The sequence below is a fragment of the Schistocerca serialis genome, chromosome 11 (assembly GCF_023864345.2).
Source record: "Schistocerca serialis cubense isolate TAMUIC-IGC-003099 chromosome 11, iqSchSeri2.2, whole genome shotgun sequence".
Lineage (NCBI taxonomy): Eukaryota > Metazoa > Arthropoda > Insecta > Orthoptera > Acrididae > Schistocerca > Schistocerca serialis.
Window position 1 is genome coordinate 103,295,713 of NC_064648.1, and position 18,949 is coordinate 103,314,661.

The 18,949-nt window shown below is 42.7% G+C and overlaps 1 protein-coding gene across 3 annotated transcripts in view; it reads right to left on the minus strand.

The window, feature by feature from the left end:
• Positions 1–1,872: 1,872 nt before the first annotated feature.
• The window catches only part of LOC126427378 (transcription initiation factor TFIID subunit 10-like), a 101,230-nt gene continuing 84,153 nt past the window's right edge, over positions 1,873–18,949 (minus strand). For all 3 annotated transcript variants that reach the window (XM_050089728.1, XM_050089726.1, XM_050089727.1), the window contains exons 5-6: positions 8,100–8,305; positions 1,873–2,675 (exon numbers count right to left, since the gene is read on the minus strand). In XM_050089728.1, the coding sequence (XP_049945685.1) occupies positions 8,104–8,305 (202 nt within the window). In that variant the 3' untranslated portion in view covers positions 1,873–2,675; positions 8,100–8,103. The remainder of the gene's footprint in view (positions 2,676–8,099; positions 8,306–18,949) is intronic.

Sequence of the window (18,949 nt, forward strand, 5' to 3'; positions counted from 1 at the left end):
TTTTTCATGTGCTTCGTCTGGTTTGAATTGATTGCTTATTTTTCTTTGATCTCATAAGTGCCATTCTCTTTGTTATAGGTGTTTATGTCACTCTAAGCTGAAAATGCATTACTATACTGTGTCATGCATTGTTTGTCGCATTCTGATGATGAGTGTTTATGGCCCGTCACTGCTCGCAGCATGGCTTGCTTTTGTGCACACTACCGCCGCTTACAATGAGGGGGGGAAAAAAAAAATAATAAGAAAGGATTCGTCTCATTAGCGAAACAATGGCAAGGGACTGCTATTTGTTGTTACTTACACTGCTGCTTTCTTTGATAATGATCAACACAAACCAAATAATAGACTGTGTATGATAGAAGATGTTCTGAACGAGAGTTTAGCAAAATTTTTCTCCGTTTGAAAATCTTTGCAGACGCCTCTTTAGTACATTACATTCTGCACAGAAATAAGAGTCATCTTAGATTTAAAAATCTAGTCAATCGCTGTGCTTCATTTCTGACTGTATCACTACCAAGCATAAGAATAATACGAATATAAACATGACATGATATGTATATTCTTCCGAGTTTGCTGTTGTCTCACTCTAGTTTCATAGTTTATTAAGGCAGACAGGATTCAAATGAGATAGCAGCAAACACGAAAGAATACATCGCAAAATGTTTATATTCATATTATTCTTATGGTCAAGAGAATACTGCATGTGATTCACAATTCATAAAAGTTCCTATTAGCAACCATCTCTTCTCACAGGTAGGAAAAAATTCAGAATGTAGAGTTGGCCATATTGACAAAAACCCCAAACAGTCTTGCCAGTCGGATTTTCGTAGTACATTGAAATGCTGCTACATTCGAAGGTGAACAATGCTGAATTTGTATTTACTTCGTTGGATAATGTATGAAAATGCAGTGGTCGAAACTCGGGGCAGAGAAAAAAAGCTCATCTTCCACCTTTTTTTTTTTAATTTATTTACTGACGCAGAGGTTTTGGCGCCAGTATTTATCTTTGTGCCTGCAAAGCAAGCCTGTGTAGCGCTACATATATTCGACAGCAGAAGTTAGTTGTGGCGGCACCTACCAACATTTTTCAGAACTTCCGCTTACTTTGCACTCGATTCTAAGCCGCAGGCAGTTTTTTGGTTTACAAAAACAGAAAAAAAGTGCGGCTTAGATTTGAGTAAATACGGTAAGTGGCTGTATCTTTTTTTGATTGCATAGTCTTAGTAACTTAAGTTTTATACTTCATCAAGGGACCATAGAGCTTCATATTTGACATAAATTTCTACTCGATACAACTGCCCGTTTATGAGAAAAACGATTTGAACAGTCACATGGACAGACAGACACATCAACAACAAAATAATTCTGTAAGAGTTTCTTTTTTTACCAACGGAGGTACGGAACTCCAGAAAGGACTTATTCGAAGGCTAGCAAAGTTTCCAGTCTTTTTTTAATGTGCCTTTCAATGACTGAATACCTCTTCTACTTGGTTAGTCGTTACGTTTACTCTTCAACTACGTAGCTAGTCAAATGTTTACAGTTTCAGTACTTCTTTAACTACAGGATTTGCGCAATGTTTCATGGCTTATGCTCTGTGATTTTGCTTAATCTTGCTCTGAAAAGCATCTGTCACTTGTTTTAGAAAATATGCTCACATTTACTTATTATACTTACCTCTTGACACGAGCACGTGGTGGTTTATCATAAACAAGCTTATGGCGTGGGCACATTTGTGTGGCTAACTTCAAGATACAGACGTGGATCTTGAAGAAGAGGGACAAAACACTGAGTAATATGATAGGAAGGCAGGCAGTGGGAAGAACTTCTAAAAATGGTTTTAATTCAATTTATTAAATACATTATAATCCTTGATATAAATGACAAAAATGTCAAAACTCAAATTAAACTCAAGTCTTCTGCATCATAAAACAGTGGAGACAGAATGATATTTCAAAATAACATTTGAATTCTTAGTGTCAGATAACAGGTTGAAGTAAGGATAAAGCACATGTTGTGTTATTATATGACACACTATTTTTTTTAAACAGGAATGGCAATAAAGTTTTTTTCTTTATTTCTTTTAATTATACTCCTTTTTTAGCATAATACAGAAGTGCAGATGTGCACGAATGACTGCACAGAATCAAGAAAGCGGTTACTCGTGTGGAAAATAAAAGGTTTGCCATATATTACACAGGACAACTCGACGGTGATATACTTAACATGAGACATCATTATAATTTAAAATAACACCACTTACTTGACCACATGCTGCAGTTCTCATCACTCTGAATATAATACATAATCAATTTAATGTAGTAATGTCCATTTTGCTCGGCATTTTTCTGTTTAATCCACACAGCCTTCTAACGTAATTTAGCTCATCGCAACTGCACACGCAGCATCCGACAGGCAGTTCACATTAACTGAATAAATGTTGTCAACGAAATGATGCAATAAAAGGCATTCCCAACAAAAGTACTTCAAACTCGCCACAAAATCTTCCTTAGCAGCAAGCAGCAGTACTCGCTCGACCTGCGCACAGCTGTCACAGAAGGTGATCTGAGAATTGTGGTACTGCAGAGAAGGACAAGAGAAGCCACAAAGCTCTTCACCGGAATGCACCCGACGACCGCAGAAGGCCACCTTCCATTGCAGTCCCCGAGGTCTTCTTCCTGCACAGCACAAATTTACATTAAAGCTGTCTGTCCACATCGCAAACTCAGTTACCAAAAAAGATAACTTTACTGACACCTGATCACTGTCAATCTTTTAGTCACAGCTCAGTTAAAAGGAGATTCTGTACATTGTCGTAACTGTTAACTTCTATGAATTATCATTAGCAAAATATAGGAATAGCATGCAGATGGTGATCAAAATAAAGCATTCAAAAACATAATATTTTTGCAGTAATCCACATGCTCCAGCTGTTGACAGCCACAATGTTTGCTGTAATCACCAGATATTACAAGCTTTTCACGTCACAAATTTCACATGTCGATATTTTGTGATCTTTCCAAAGCATTTATGTACTGATTGTGATACTATCTTGGAAAAGGTATAGCAAACAACTGGGTCGAACCATACTTGGCAAGAAGAATGCAAACAAGAGTTGCTCAGTAATTAAAACAAGGCGAGAAAATCTTAAGTCAGAAATGGAGCCCCACAAGGTTCAATTTTAAGTCCACCTCTGCTCCTGAAATATGTGATTGACCTCCCACTTCAGATGTGTCACACAGTGTTGGTACAATTTGTAAAAGACCCGTATTATTGTTCATTCTGCTAGAGCAACAGATCTCAGATTACCCCATGTGGGGCGGGGGGAGGCGGGGGGGGGGTTTGTAGGAATTAGATTATCTGAGTAGTATACACAAAAAGCGTTCAATCACAGACCAGTCCTGAAACGATATTCTTTTATTAAAATCATCTTTATTATGCTGTATAGTCAGACTAAAATTCATTAGGTAAGTAACTATAACACACACATCAAAAAAAGTGTTGCATCAACCCGGTTCCCAGAACTCGGGAAGATAGACGTTGACTGTGGATATTGTATCACAAACACAGTCCCTTAGACTGTTCAGAGATGTCACTAATCCCACCAAAAGATGTAAACAACCATTACAGTGCCTATTAGAGGGAGGGGGCCTGACAGCCGTTCAGTTTCAGTCATAACACCGGGAAGGAATACACAGTTCGTGCTGTCTGTAGTTCAACCGTGCCTAGACGGTCAATACTGCGGTTGGATCGCGTCCGCATTGTTACTTTGTGCCAGGAAGGATTCTAAACAAGGGAAGTGTACAGGCATCTCGGAGTGAACCAAAGTGACGATGTTCAGACATCCACAGGACGTGTTACTACTCAAACTGTGCTCAATAGGCTGCATGATGCCCAACTTCACTCCTGACGTCTGTGGCAAGGTTCACCTTTGCAACCGTGACACCCTGTAGCGCGGTACAGGTGGGCCCAACAACACGCCAAATGGACTGCCCAGGATTGGCATCACGTTCTTTTCACCAACAAGTGTCGCATATGCCTTCGACCAGAAAATCGTCGGAGACGTGTTTGGAGGCAAACCGGTCAGGCCGAACGCCTCGGACACACTGTCCGGCGAGTGCAACGAGGTGGAGGTTCGCTACTGTTTTCGGGTTGCGCTATGTACGCCGCTGGCAGACGTTCCTAAAATGGTGGAAAGTGGTCATTTTGACCCCACATAAAACATTTTCATATTTGACTTAAACAAGTACTTTTTTTTAGTATTTGTTAATCCATACTTTATTTCTAGTAATCACAACAATTATTTACAAGTATAAATAATGTGTGTGTGTGTGTGTGAATTCCTAACAGACCAAACTGCTGAGGTCATCAGTCCCTATACTTACACACTACTTAAACTCATATAAATATGTGAAACAAATACTAACAAAGAGATAGAGGGGCTGGCCAGTACTTACCTCAGCTCAGCACAGCCGATAGATACACAAAAACAGAACCGAAAATTTACGTTCCTAGCTTTCGGAACAAATGTTCCTTCATCAGGGAGGAGAGAGGGGAAAGAAAGGGAAGAAGGGAAAGTAGATTCAGTTACTCACAACCCAGGTTATGAAGCAACAGGGAGAGGAAAACAGGGAGGGTAGCAAGGGTGGAGGCATGGTTGTCAGAGGGAAGCCAAAGATATTCTACTGTAAGTACTGTGCCAGCTTCAAACCAAAGAGGATGCATACAGAAGTAAAGAGGTATATAGTATAAAGATAAACACAACTATGTAGGATGAAAAGATGCGTGAATGGCTAAAGAGGAAAGGGAAAGAGGAGAAGACTGAAGAGTAAATGGGAGTGAGGTTGTTTAACTCCAACACATCCTTTCATCCCGCCATCCCCCTGGACTGAACCTACGTTAAACCACGACTTAATACTTCTGCAGGGGGCTTCCGACAACTTGCCGAGACCGTGCCGTGTCGAACTGCTGCAATACGCTGGGCATAAGGAGGTCTGATACAATATTAGGAGGTATCCCGTGACTTTTGTCACCTCAGTATCTACTGCGGATGGCAGAATGACGCTATCCAAAACCGGCACTGAGGAAATTGTGGTGCACCACAGGCCACAGATGATAGGACTGAACGACAGCTGTCGATAGCTGTGTGAGTGAACAGACTTGCAACTGTTGAGCTGCTGAAAGAGGCCAGATGAACTGAGGGGTTACTATCTGTCTCAATGAATGTCTGTGTGCAGTATGGGCCTCCACAACAGGCCAACTGAAGCCTGGAATTGGCATAGCAATACTGCAACTGCCTGTCCACTTGGTGAACGCAGGTGGCCTTTTCAGTCGGATCACATTTTATGCTCAATCGGACAGATGCCTTTAGATCGTCAGAAGGCTTCGGGCCGGAGGAGGGAGCATTACGGTCTGGGGACTTTTTCTGAACCATTAACTGGGCGGTCTCATCATGCTGGAGAGCAAAATGGATGAACGTAAGTAGCATGAATCCTCGGGACCGTGTCCACCGCCTCGTGCAGCTTGTGTTTCATTGGCACGATGACATCTGCCAGCAGGACGATGCAGCATGTTACACAGCTCACAGAATACATGTGTGGTTTGAAGAGCACCGGGACAAGTTTACTGTACTCCCAGATTTTAACACAGTCAAAAATCTGTGGGACCATCTCGACCGGGCTGTTCGTGCGACTTATCGTCAACCGAGAAATCTGGCAGAGTTGGGCACAGCACTGAGTCGGCACGGCTCCACACGTCTGTCGGTACCTTCCAGAACTTCACTGACTCTCTTCCTGCACGTCTCCAACTGCAAAAAGTGGTTATTCAGGATCTTGACAGGTGGTCTCATTAATGTGATTAGAGAAGTGTAGTCGAGTACCTTGGTGAGACTGTGCAAGAAAGCAGACTTGAAAAAGTTGCTGTAGTGAACTCAATCTTAGAACTGGAGGGCACATACGGGCCAAATAAAAACTTTTACAGCAAAAAGTTCATCTCCTGGAATGCCAAACTAAAATGTTGTAATACTGTGGTCAAAACAGAATGCCTGTGTGCCAGGAAACAGCTCCCGATGAATGAGCTAGAGAAATTGGTGAATCCAGCAAGGAGAATGACAAAAAATCATGGCTGTAATCCAGATTGAGACCAGCTGGAAACTTCAGAGCAGCAATGTGAAGTATTACACGCCATTCTGGCTAATGATATATCACACTCCTTGTGTAGTACAAGGAAAGATGATCGTAAAATATAAATGTCGTGTGACTAGGGCCTCCCGTCGGGTAGACCGTTTGCCGGGTGCGAGTCTTTTGATCTGATGCCACTTCGGTGACTCGAGCGTCGACGGGGATGAAACGATACTGATTAGGACGACACGACACCCAGTCCCTTGGTGGAGAAAATCTCCGACCCAGCCGGGAATTGACCCCCGGCCCTTACGATTGACATTCTGTCGCGCCGACCACTCAGCTACCGGGGGTGGACAAGATGATCGTGACAAAGTAGGGAGTAAGTCACGGAATGTATGTTGTGCACAGGTGTTTGTTTTTGTACGTGCAGACATTAAATGGGAGGTGTGGAATATGAGAAAACGGCAAGGTGTGGAGACAAGTAAATGGCTTCACCTGCTGTGGGTGGAGCGTTTTACTTATTGGAATTGTGGCTTGACAGTTGCTTGATCATCAAGAAGCAACCACACTCTCCAAGAATGAAAACAAAAGACAAGATGGTTTTGTGACAAATAAAGTATACGGTAATCTTGTCATGTTGAGCCTTCGATACATATGTAGTATGAAAAGTTGTATTCTACTCTAATCCACATGTCACCCTAACATTCTGCACAACCATTCAAGGAAATATATGTCTGTAAAAGGAAAGTAGTGGAGGTGCTTTTTGTGATATGAGTAGAAGTTGTCTTCTTTTGCTCCAATAACAGCTTCAAAATGTGAAGAAGTAAAGCCTTTCCTCAGCTACACAAGGGATTTCAAAGGTGCTGATTACCAAGGTGCCTAAAAGAGAACCAACTACGATGACTGGATTAAAAGAAAAAAGTAAATATGTCAGATACTACGTAGGGTGACATATCTCGCAAAGTGTTCTGAGTCAGCTTCAACTACAATTAGTGAGCCAGCAGCTACATAAACCCTTTTTTTTTTTTTAAAAAAAAAAAAAAAAAACCGCTCCAAATGCGGAGAGGATCTCTGAGACTGCTAGGAAAAGAAGGCTGTTATTTATTTGACATCTGTACGGAATGGTCAAAAATAATAAACACTATCCAAACAAATATTTGATTACCTCTGTAACAAGAAGACCACCACGACATAGACTCAGGAACCTCAATAATACCTCGAGACACCCAACAACCTGGAAGCCCTCAAAATACAAAGTTATGAAGTGTTTCACGTCAACAGGTATCGTATGGAGTAATATAAACAGAGGAAACTATGAACTAAGAGGGCAAACTGAAGCTCTAGTGTGATCCTAAATGACCAATTTGCCATTTAGAAAAAATTAATAAATAAATAAAATGAATAAAAAAATCACAACTGAAAAAAACAAAGAGAGCATACAGGAAAGTGACAAATCTGTACAACAAAAAATTTTTGTCTAAAGATGTTAAATTAAGGCATTATAATGCAGTTCTAAAATCCCAAGTCCTGTGTGGGTCACAAACACTGCTTTTATCTCAATGCAAAACAGCAATAGAAGATTTAGAAAAGAAAGAAGGAAAAATATTGCGAAAAGTATTAGGTCCAATCGAGAACAAAAATGATAATTATGTTTCGAGACCAAATGAGGGAATATATTCGATCTGCTCTAACAGATCAAAAGAGGTCAGGAAGAGGTGTGTTACACTCTACGAACATCCAGAGGTAATGGAGGGAGACAGATTAACAAAGAAGATCCACACACAATCTTCCAAAGCAGGCAAACGGACAAAGAAAATGAGTGGGGAGAGAAGACAAAAATTGTTCGACCCAGAACACTTGGGCGTCCCGTGCCGTAACTGATCTGCCCCGTCAGGTCACGTCATCTGTCTGCCAGCCACACGTGCCACGAAAGTCGCTACGACACATTTACCTCAACATTACGAAGGGAGAGGAACTTACACGCTCAGACGTAGTAGGGAGGTTTCCGCACGACGATGCCATATTCTGCGAGGGCGGGCGTCAGGTCCTCCAGTGTGAGCGTGTAGCGTCGATCCTTGAGGCGCGCCTTGGTGTTCTGTGCGGAAGAGCGCGTCTTGCAGTGCTGCAGGGCGTCGTTGGCCACATCCGAGATGAACTTCTGGGCTGCCAGCGAAATCAGCCGCACTCTGCAAACACACAGTCCTCTGTAGCCGTGTGAGGAGGGGCTATCCTACTTGTTACCATCTAACCTTTGTGCACATCGTTGTCTACCAACCCAAGTTCACCACAGGATCAACATAGCCCAGCTATAACCAACACTTTTTCGCCTTTTTTCACACCAGATCTCCAGTTGCTTTCTAGTTCACCTTTATTTCTCCCCATATATTTTTATTTTCATTTTCATTTCAGCCTCATGTTACACTTTCCACCTTCTATACCATGTCACCCTCACAACACCCCCACAACAACCCCATTAAGTTTTATTTACATTCCCTCCGCAAACATGCCTTCGCCCTAGCCAGATTACACTCCCATATTTTATTTTCTCAGGCTTGTCTGACATTTGGCATTACCCCCAAAGGCCTCACACTTAAAGTTCCCATCTCTGGCTGTAACTCTTCTTTCCATCAGTCCCTATACCAGTTCCAAACTGAACAATCCATTGCCCTCAACCACCTAATCCTTCACCTACACATCAACTCAGCCAACGAACACACCCGTCATCTCCTATCCTTAATAAAAGTCCTCAATCTTTCCTCTCCCACATCCACACCGGCTGTCCAGAGCATCCTCCTACAGGCCAACCGCAAATTAGAACAGCATGTCACCCTCCACCTCAAAAAACTATCCAATCTCCTGGTTTCCCACCTCCGGAAAGGCAACTCACTCATCCTTCACAACCTTTCCAGCAAACCTCAACCTCCTCTCATTGCACACAGACCCAGTCTCTCCCATCTACTCAATCTCCCACTTCCAGCTCCACTCCCCCCAAAACCTCAAAATTCTAATCAACACATTCTGTAACCACAACGTCCCAATTCAGTAGTTAACCTTTCAACCAAACAGCCCTTGTCAAAGATTCACTGTCCTACACCCGTACTCTCTGCTGGAAATATCACTTTGCCACGAAGAAAAATGATCCTAATCCTACTCCTAATGATCCAACTCCCCAAGACACTATCCAAATTGAACCCTGCCTGGAACAGTTCCGTCCTCCGTCAAAGCGGGACCCACCTCCTCTTCCTCAAAATCACCCTCTCCAAACTTTCCAGGAATTTCTCACTTCCAGCCTTGCCTCTCAATCCTTCTTAAAAAACCTTAATCCTACTCCCAACATCACCACTGCTGAAGCCCAGGCTATCCGTGATCTGAAGGCTGACCGATCCATCGTCATTCTTCCGGCGGACAAGGGTTCCACGACCATGGTACTTGATCGTCGGGAGTATGTGGCTGAGGGACTGCGTCAGCTTTCAGACAACACTACATACAAAGTTTTCCAAGGTAATCCCATTCCTGATGTCCAGGCGGAGCTTCAAGGAATCCTCAGAACCTTAGACCCCTACAAAACCTTTCACCTGACTCCATCAACCTCCTGACCCCACCAACACCCCGCACCCCTATCTTCTACCTTCTTCCTAAAATTCACAAATCCAATCATCCCGGTCGTCCCATTGCAGCTGGTTACCAAGCCCCCACAGAGCGCATCTCTGCCTATGTAGATCAACACCTTTAACCCATTACATGTAGTCTCCCATCCTTCATCAAAGGCACCAACCACTTTCTCGAACACCTGGAATCCTTACCCAGTCTGTTACTCCCGGTAACCATCCTTGTAACCATTGATGCCACTTCCTTATACACAAATATTCCGCACGTCCAGGGCCTCGCTGTGATGGAGCACTTCCTTTCACGCCGATCACCTGCCACCCTACCAAAAACCTCTTTTCTCATTACCTTAGCCAGCTTCATCCTGACCCACAACTTCTTCACTTTCGAAGGCCAGACATACCAATAATTAAAGGGAACAGCCACGGATACCAGGATGGCCCCCTCGTACGCCAACCTATTCATGGGTCACTTAGAGGAAGCCTTCTTGGTTACCCAGGCCTGCCAACCCAAAGTTTGGTACAGATTTATTGATGACATCTTCATGATCTGGACTCACAGTGAAGAAGAACTCCAGAATTTCCTCTCCAACCTCAACTCTTTTGGTTCCATCAGATTCACCTGGTCCTACTCCAAATCCCATGCCACTTTCCTTGACATTGACCTCCACCTGTCCAATGGCCAGCTTCACACGTCCGTCCACATAAAACCCACCAACAAGCAACATACCTCAATTATGACAGCTGCCACCCATTCCACATCAAACGGTCCCTTCCCTACAGCCTAGGTCTTCATGGCAAACGAATCTGCTCCAGTCCGGAATCCCCGAACCATTACACTGACAACCTGAAAACAGCTTTCGCATCCCGCAACTACCCTCCTGACCTGGTACAGAAGCAAATAACCAGAGCCATTTCCTCATCTCCTCAAACCCAGAACCTCCCACAGAAGAACCACAAAAGTGCCCCACTTGTGACAGGATACTTTCCGGGACTGGATCAGACTCTGAATGTGGTTCTCCACCAGGGATATGACTTCCTCAAATCCTGCCCTGAAATGAGATCCATCCTTCATGAAATCCTCCCCACTCACCAAGAGTGTCTTTCCGCCATCCACCTAACCTTCGTAACCTCTTAGTTCATCCCTTTGAAATCCCCAAACCACCTTCCCTACCCTCTGGCTCCTACCCTTGTAACCGCCCCCTGTGTAAAACCTGTCCCGTGCACCCTCCCACCACCACCTACTCCAGTCCTGTAACCCCGAAGGTGTACACGATCAAAGGCAGAGCCATGAGTGAAAGCACCCACGTGATTTACCAACTGACCTGCCTACACTGTGACGCATTCTATGTAGGAATGACCAGCAACAAACTGTCCATTCGCATGAACGGACACAGGCAGACAGTGTTTGTCGGTAATGAGGATCACCCTGTGGCTAAACATGCCTCGCACGGCCAGCACATCTAGGCACACTGTTACACCTTCCGGGTTATCTGGATACTTCCCACTAACACCAACCTGTCAGAACTCCGGAGATGGGAACTACCCCTTCAGTATATCCTCTCTTCTCGTTATCCGCCAGGCCTCAACCTCCGCTAATTTCAAGTTGCCGCCTCTCATACCTCACCTGTCTTTCAACAACATCTTTGCCACTGTACTTCTGCCTCGACTGACATCTCTGCCGAAACTCTTTGCCTTTACAAATGTCTGCTTGTGTCTGTATACGTGTGGATGGATATGTGTGTGTGTGCGAGTGTATACCTGTCCTTTTTTTCCCCCTAAAGTAAGTCTTTCCGCTCCCGGGATTGGAATGACTCCTTACCCTCTCCCTTAAAACCCACTTCCTTTCGTCTTTCCCTCTTTCCTGATGAAGCAACCGTTTGTTGCTATAGCTTGAATTTTGTGTGTATGTTTGTGTTTGTTTGTGTGTCTATCGACCTGCCAGCACTTTCGTTTGGTAAGTCACTTCATCTTTGTTTTTAGATATATTTTTCCCACGTGGAATGTTTCCCGCTATAGTACATATACGGTAGTTACACAAAATAACTAATTTCTTTTTCAAGCAGTATTTAATTAGACTTTATTATTTGCAGTATAATTTAATGACTGCCTAATACATCTGAGTACATCTGATGTGAAAATATTTTATGTGACGAAATATTCGTGATTAGCTATATGTGCGAACAATATGAACATAAAAACATACCGATGATAAAAAATTGTTTGTTTCAAGATTGACTTAGCTGACTTATGAGCTCTCATACTCCTTTTTCAACAAACATCTTACTTTTTCTGCAATTTAATTTTTGAAATGTTATTCATATTCAAAATTTTTGGATTCCACAATATTCGAATCTTTAAAAGTAATTTTTTCTAGAATCCAGTGCCCTAGTTTTGCAATCTTGATTCTTCCTCTTCCAAAACTGTATTCTTTCACTAAAATATCTCATTAGTTTGTTAAGTACCCAAGGTGAAAGATTTCAGTTCAAAAGCTCTTTGACGAACTTTAGGAATCCCTGTGTACATTACACAGATCTCCTGTAAAACAGTACTGATAAATTTCCCATTTTCTAATTATGCAGCACATAGTTCAACACACTTACTTTACTGCCTATTGTACCTTTGTTCCTACTAATTTTCTTGTATTTTCTGTTGATATCTGAAATGGATTAGCTTAGCATTTTACCAATTTGCAATTTTCTGTAATACATGTACATATAAATAGGTACCACACACAGAGCACAAGTCAGTCAGATTGGTTGGTTGGTTGGTTTTGGGGAAGGAGACCAGACAGCGTGGTCATCGGTCTCATCGGATTAGGGAAGGATGGGGAAGGAAGTCGGCCGTGCCCTTTCAGAGGAACCATCCCGGCATTTGCCTGGAGTGATTTAGGGAAATCACGGAAAACCTAAATCAGGATGGCCGGACGCGTGATTGAACCGTCGTCCTCCCGAATGCGAGTCCAGTGTCGAACCACTGCGCCACCTCACTCGGTACAAGTCAGTCAGAGGTGAATATTCAATACATAAACATTGTGTAATTTTCAGTTATTCTGCAGTTGGTATTCAGTCAGTACAGTTACTGCGTATTTAGTTTGTCCACGCCCATTAGGCAAAACATGAATATCTACATCAAGTTTGGCTTACTGACCCTGTGCAATGATACAGATGTCCTACAGCTTACAAATCTCATCACCATCAAATTAAACTGTTTGCTACACAATGTGAAGAGAAATGAAAACCAGATACTACAGTGTTGTGCACATCTTTTAATAACAGTGTATCAGACTCAACAGTTACAGCTTGGAGACTAAAGCAGACATTTCTACACAACTTATTACGTAGAGACGTACAGACCTGGTCGGTAAGCTACACCTTTACCTCAATACTGAACTTAACGTTGTTCCAAACAATGCAAGTCGCCTCTGCAGCTGACAAAAACTTTGGTGAAAGTCTTCATACCATTGACAAAAAAAAGGTGTAAGACATAATATGCACTAATATAATAAAGCATCACTTCACGTCTTGCACAGGAGATGTTACAACTTTGTGAAGACACACTGTAGCAGTGCACAGAATGTTAAGATCCACATGCCACATTTTAAAATATTCCACACCAAAGACAATCCACATGTAACTCACAGCAAGTGTCTGTGGTCATTAGCCACATAAACAAGTATGAAAACAAACCTATGCTTTGGGGCAATGTCCTCCTGCAGAGCTAACTAGTACAGAACACAATAATCGCCCCGCCAGCCCCAGAGACAGTGGTCACGTGTGTGTGTGTGTGTGTGTGTGTGTGTGTGTGTGTGTGTGTGTATTTTGGAAGAAGACCTTCTGGCCGAAAGCTTGCGTGTTTAGCAGTCTTTTTTGTTGTGCTTATCTGCAACTCAACATTTCTGTCATATAGTGAGCACCAACCTGTCCTTTTAATATTATTGTGGTGGAACACACATAAATAAACATAAGGTAATGGAAAGTAGTCCTGGTGGATTTATGTGAAATAATAAGTCAACAAACAATAGCAGTTTCGGAAAAATCCTATAAAAGATAGGCACCTGTATGAATATCAAGAGCTCAATGGCGAGCATGGACTATGCAAAGAAGGGAAAACTGAGAGGTGGGAGGAATAAGCAGTGTGTCTGACTAGTATAGGTACAAATGAATGGTGTGAGTAGAGAACAATGATACACACAAACAATTCTAATAAACAGAGGTCCAGAAACCAACAGGTTCCCTGACTTGACATATTATGAATGAGTACACCAACACCATCATCACCACCATCCTGAACAGTTTCTAGCCACACGCTGGGTCTGTCTGGAACATAATCCTCACCATCTAGTCCTGTTTGTTCCAGTGCTTGTCTCTTTTTCCAACACTCTCCTCCACACCTTACCGCCATCTACCCTCGGGTCCTTCCCTCTGTCATTTCCTCCGCATCTCCATTTCGTTTATCTTCTTGGGAATCATCTTGTATTCCATTCTCTTCCAGTGCCCATACCATCTTAGCCTTGATGTTTCTATCCCACCCTGCAAGGGGTTCCTCTTGCAGTATTTCCCTTATCCTTTCGTTCCTCATCCTCTCTTTCTTTCTTACTCCTATACTACGAGGTGTGTTTTTTAAGTAAGTACCATTTTGAAATTTAAAAAAAGGCGTGCTAAGATATCTCAATAATTTTATTTTTACATGAAAGCCTGTACCTTAATCTACGCACTGACGCCATTACAGTCCAATTCTTGTTTACGTTGTGTACTGAGTGTTTAAGATGCCTCCGATAATCTCGAGTCCCGCTAACTGTGAAGTACGGGCTGTTATAAGATTTCTTAGTGCTTAAGACCTAAAAGCGATCGATATCCGTCGTGAGATCTGTGCAGTTTACGGAGAAAACATTATGAGTGATGAAACGGTAAGAAAGTGGGGGAGAGGATTTAAAGATGGCCCCACAAATGTGCATGACGAACAACAGAGTGGGCGTCCTTTGGTCGTTAATGAAAGTACGGTGCAGAAAGTGGACAATAAGGTGAGAGAAAACAGACGCTTTCCTCCTTGCGGGATGACTTTCCTAATGTTTCCCGTAGTGTTTTGTACGGCATTGTCACCGAGCACTCAAATTACCGAAAATTGGGCGCACGTTGGGTACCGAAAATGTTGACAGATGTGCACAAAACCAAACGTTTACACAGTGCATTGATTTTCCTTGAGCGGTACCACGATGACGGTGATGATTTCTTAAGACAAAATTTTACGGCTGATGACACACGGGTGGCCTACGTCACACCAGAATCGAAGCAACAGTCCACGGAAGTTGAGCAAGGGCATCGTTTTGCTGCAAGACAATGCCCGTCCGCATGTGGCGAATCAGACCAAAGATCTCATCACACCTTTTCGATGGGAAACTCTAGATCATCCTCCGTACAGCCCCATTCTTGCGCCCAGTGACTACCATCCGTTCCTGCACTTGAAGAAACACCTGGGCGGTCAGCGTCTTCGAGACGGTGACGAAGTCAAAACAGTGGTGACGCAGTGGTTAACAAGTCAGGCGGCAGACTTCTATGAGGAGGGTATTCAAAAACTGGTACAACATTATGACAAGTGCCTCAATATTGACAGAAATTATGTAGAAAAGTAGATTAAGGTACAAGCTTTTATGTAAAAATAAAATTAGTGAGATATCTTAGCACATCTTTTTTTAATTTCAAAACGGTACTTACTTAAAAAACACGCCTCGTACTTCTGAGGAACTACATTTCACATCCCTATAATATGCTTGCATTGATTTCCTACGTTTCAGATGCACAGGTCAGTACTGTGATGTAGTAACTTCTATGTATTACGTCTATGCCTTCGTGTGGGATGTCTTTGTTCAAAAAGAACAACACTTCACAGGAATGTTTCTGACTGTCTGCCACATTCACTCACCTCTTTCTCATTTCTTCCATTTCCCTCTACCACACTTCCCAAGTACTTGGCACTTCCCACCTTCTCCAATCCTCATTCCACTAGTTGGTCTTTCTTTCTTTCTAGTTGCAGCCACGATCTCAAATTTGTTTGCACCAATTTTCATTCTGTACTGTCTCTCAGTTTCTTCCTGAGCATCCTGCTGTTCCTGAATCTCCTCCCACCTGTTTCCCCAGATCATGAAGTCATCTGTGAACACCACTGCTTTCATTTCCTCTTCTCCAGTTTTTCTGGCACCTCAGTCATCACCACATCTGAGACCACTATGATGAAGAGAGGAGACAAGAGGTTGCTCTGTTTCACACCACTTATTTCCTAGGACCAGATTGTCATTACATTTCCCACTTTCACACAACTCAGGCTTCCACAGTTCATCTCTTCCACAATGCTTGTTGTCTCTTTTTCCACTCCTCCTCTTCTACTGCTTCCGAGACCTTTCTTCTACAGATGCTATCGAATGCCTTTTCTGTATCGAAAAAAGTCATCAGCGGATCTTCCCCAAAATAACATTGGTTCCCCCGGAGTTACCTCACTGCAAATACTAGGTCAACAGTTGACCTTCCAGGTGCGAAGGCTCACTGCTCCTCTCGCAATTTTTTCTCGAATCTCGTTTCGATTCTGCTTTGCAGGACATACCTTGGCACAGTGTGTCATCAGTAGTCTATCTATCTATTGCTGGTGCCTTTTCCCACAGTTCGCAGGGTCTGCATGGTTAAACAGATTTGGCGAGGTTAGTTTAAGGGGTGGCCGGATGCCCTTCCTGTCACCACCTTGTACCCTCTGGGACAGAATTAGTGTATCCTAACTGTCTGCAACTAGTGTAATCCATGTCTGCGAGCCGTGCAACTGAGGTGGGACGTGGGGACCAGCCTGGTATTCACCTAGGGGGATGTGGAACACCGCCTAAAAACTACATGTGGGCTGGCTGGCACACTGACCATCGTCGTCAATCTGCCAGGCGGATTCGAACCAGAGCCAGCGTGCCTACCCGAGTCTGGGAAGCAGCGCATCAGTGCCCTCGGTGAACCCGGTGGGTCGAGTGTGTCGTCAGTAATGAGTACAGGAAAAACTTATAAAGGAATCCCTGAACATTCGGAAGTGCACTCGAGGACAGAGACACTACAAAAATGTGAAACCCAAGTTTCTCCCGGTATATACAATTTTCAAATAACTTACAAGAATGCAGACAGTTGACAAATGCATATGTGCCTCAAAAATGACAGGGTGCACACCTGTCAAAATATCAGCAGTTACCGAAGATGTCACCCGGCTGTACCCCGGTAAGTTATTTGAACATTACGACAAGTGTCCTACGTGGCTCTTGTCAATGCCCGTGCACGTTCAAAAAATCCCAGTTGTGTTCCCAATGAACTGACAACCGTCCACAAATGTTTCCCAGAGTTCGTCGAGACCGTCACCAGTGTCAGAATACACCGGAAGCTTTTAATGTACCCACTCAAAAATTCTAACAGTTTCAAGTCCATGGGCCTAGGATGCCACAGTTTAGGTGAGCAATCGGAGACACTAGTTGCTGAAACACAATTTATCAGTACTTAAGAACCTGAAATGATGATGAATCAGTGAGCACAGTTTTTCCCTTTGTAATTTATGCCCCACTTGCAATGTTTGAAAAGAAAAGTAGCCTTAGACATTAGCAGTATAGTAACATGGCGTGACTTCACTTAGGCATACACTGTAGTGGACAAACCATTGGTTTGCAGACTCATATTTACAAGGATTACTTGCACATTTCATTGTCCTCTACTTACTCCTTTTGTTTGCACCTGTGTACGAGGTGTGTGAGAAAAGTAATGAGACTGACAGCCCTATGAGAAATCTTGTACTCTTCTACAGATGTAGACCTGTGTGTTCAACCCTTCCAAATGCTCAGTTGGAGTTTCTGCTCTGTACAGCCATCACGTGCTTTTTGAGAACACCATAAGTGAAGTTGTGTTTTTGTTGTGTGTTACGAAAATCGAATAGTGCAATTTAGAGCAATGTTATGCCTTCAAGTTTTGCAGTAAACTTGGGTATTCCCAACTGTGATCTTTGAAAAGTTGCAACTGGCCTACGGGGAACATTCCTTATCAAGAGGAGAATTTTTCACAGGCACAAATCATTTGTGGAAGGCCGAGAACATGTTAAAGGTGAACCCTGTTTGGGGAGATCTTCACCTTCACAAACCGATGAAACCGATAAATGTATACGTGCCCTAGTGAGATGAAACTGATGTTTAAAAATAAGAATGACGGGTGACCAGGTAAACAGTTTCGCTGTACACCAAATTTTGTTCTGAAAAAGGAAGAAAACCGCAGGACAACTGCTTAATCTCCATCTTTTATTTGGAACAGTTAAGTTTGTAAACTGCAGTAGTAAAAATACTCTGTTACGTGCAAAAGGGAAGGGAACATCAAGTCTGAAATATTACATAAGGAACTATGGATCTCAAATTTCAAAATTAAAACAAATTAAAAGACAGAGAACAGGATGTTACTTACAAAGTTCCGTGTCAAAAAAGTAAAAGAGACCTAAAATGAACTGGGAGCAAACAGCCGTCATAACCACACACCAAAAGTTTCCAAACTAATGAAACATATAAAATGCTATAAAAATTGGGGACGGGTGGTTAACATACTGCGTGGAATTGCCTGCAAAAATTCCATAACAGCCATTCTCTCATGCTGTGTGACCAGAAACACAAACAGGAAAACTGTGTAACAATAAATACTAGCCATGAGTATTGAAGCCGCACACGCCCCAAGAACATGTGTGGTATGTAACAAACACGGCAGTGGTGAATTGTTTAAAGTGAAAGAGTTGGGAATAACAGCTGAAAAAAGATGGAACAATCACAACATTAATGGAGAAGAAGACATGTACATTTAAAAAACAAGGAAAAATATTATGTTACATGGACATCTTAATCTGCCTGGATAATGTATAAATAACTGTTTGCAGGTTTGTTGGCTTATTAATTTTATCAAGAGGATGGGAATGAAGACTCCTTAAAATTTCAATTTCTGGCTTTTATCGCACTCAGTACGATCCACTCTGGGATAGGAGGAGGGTCGTTTTTGAAGATTTCATGGTTCCTTAATCTACTACCAAAATTTTTTGGTATGAAAAATGACTTGAGGAACTCCTCCCTTCCGTGTGTAACAGAATATTTTTACTGCTGCAGCTTATAACAGATGATGGAACTGCAACTGTTCCGAAACTGGAGGATAATGAATATGTCCTGCAGTTTCCTTCATGTCTGAAAAT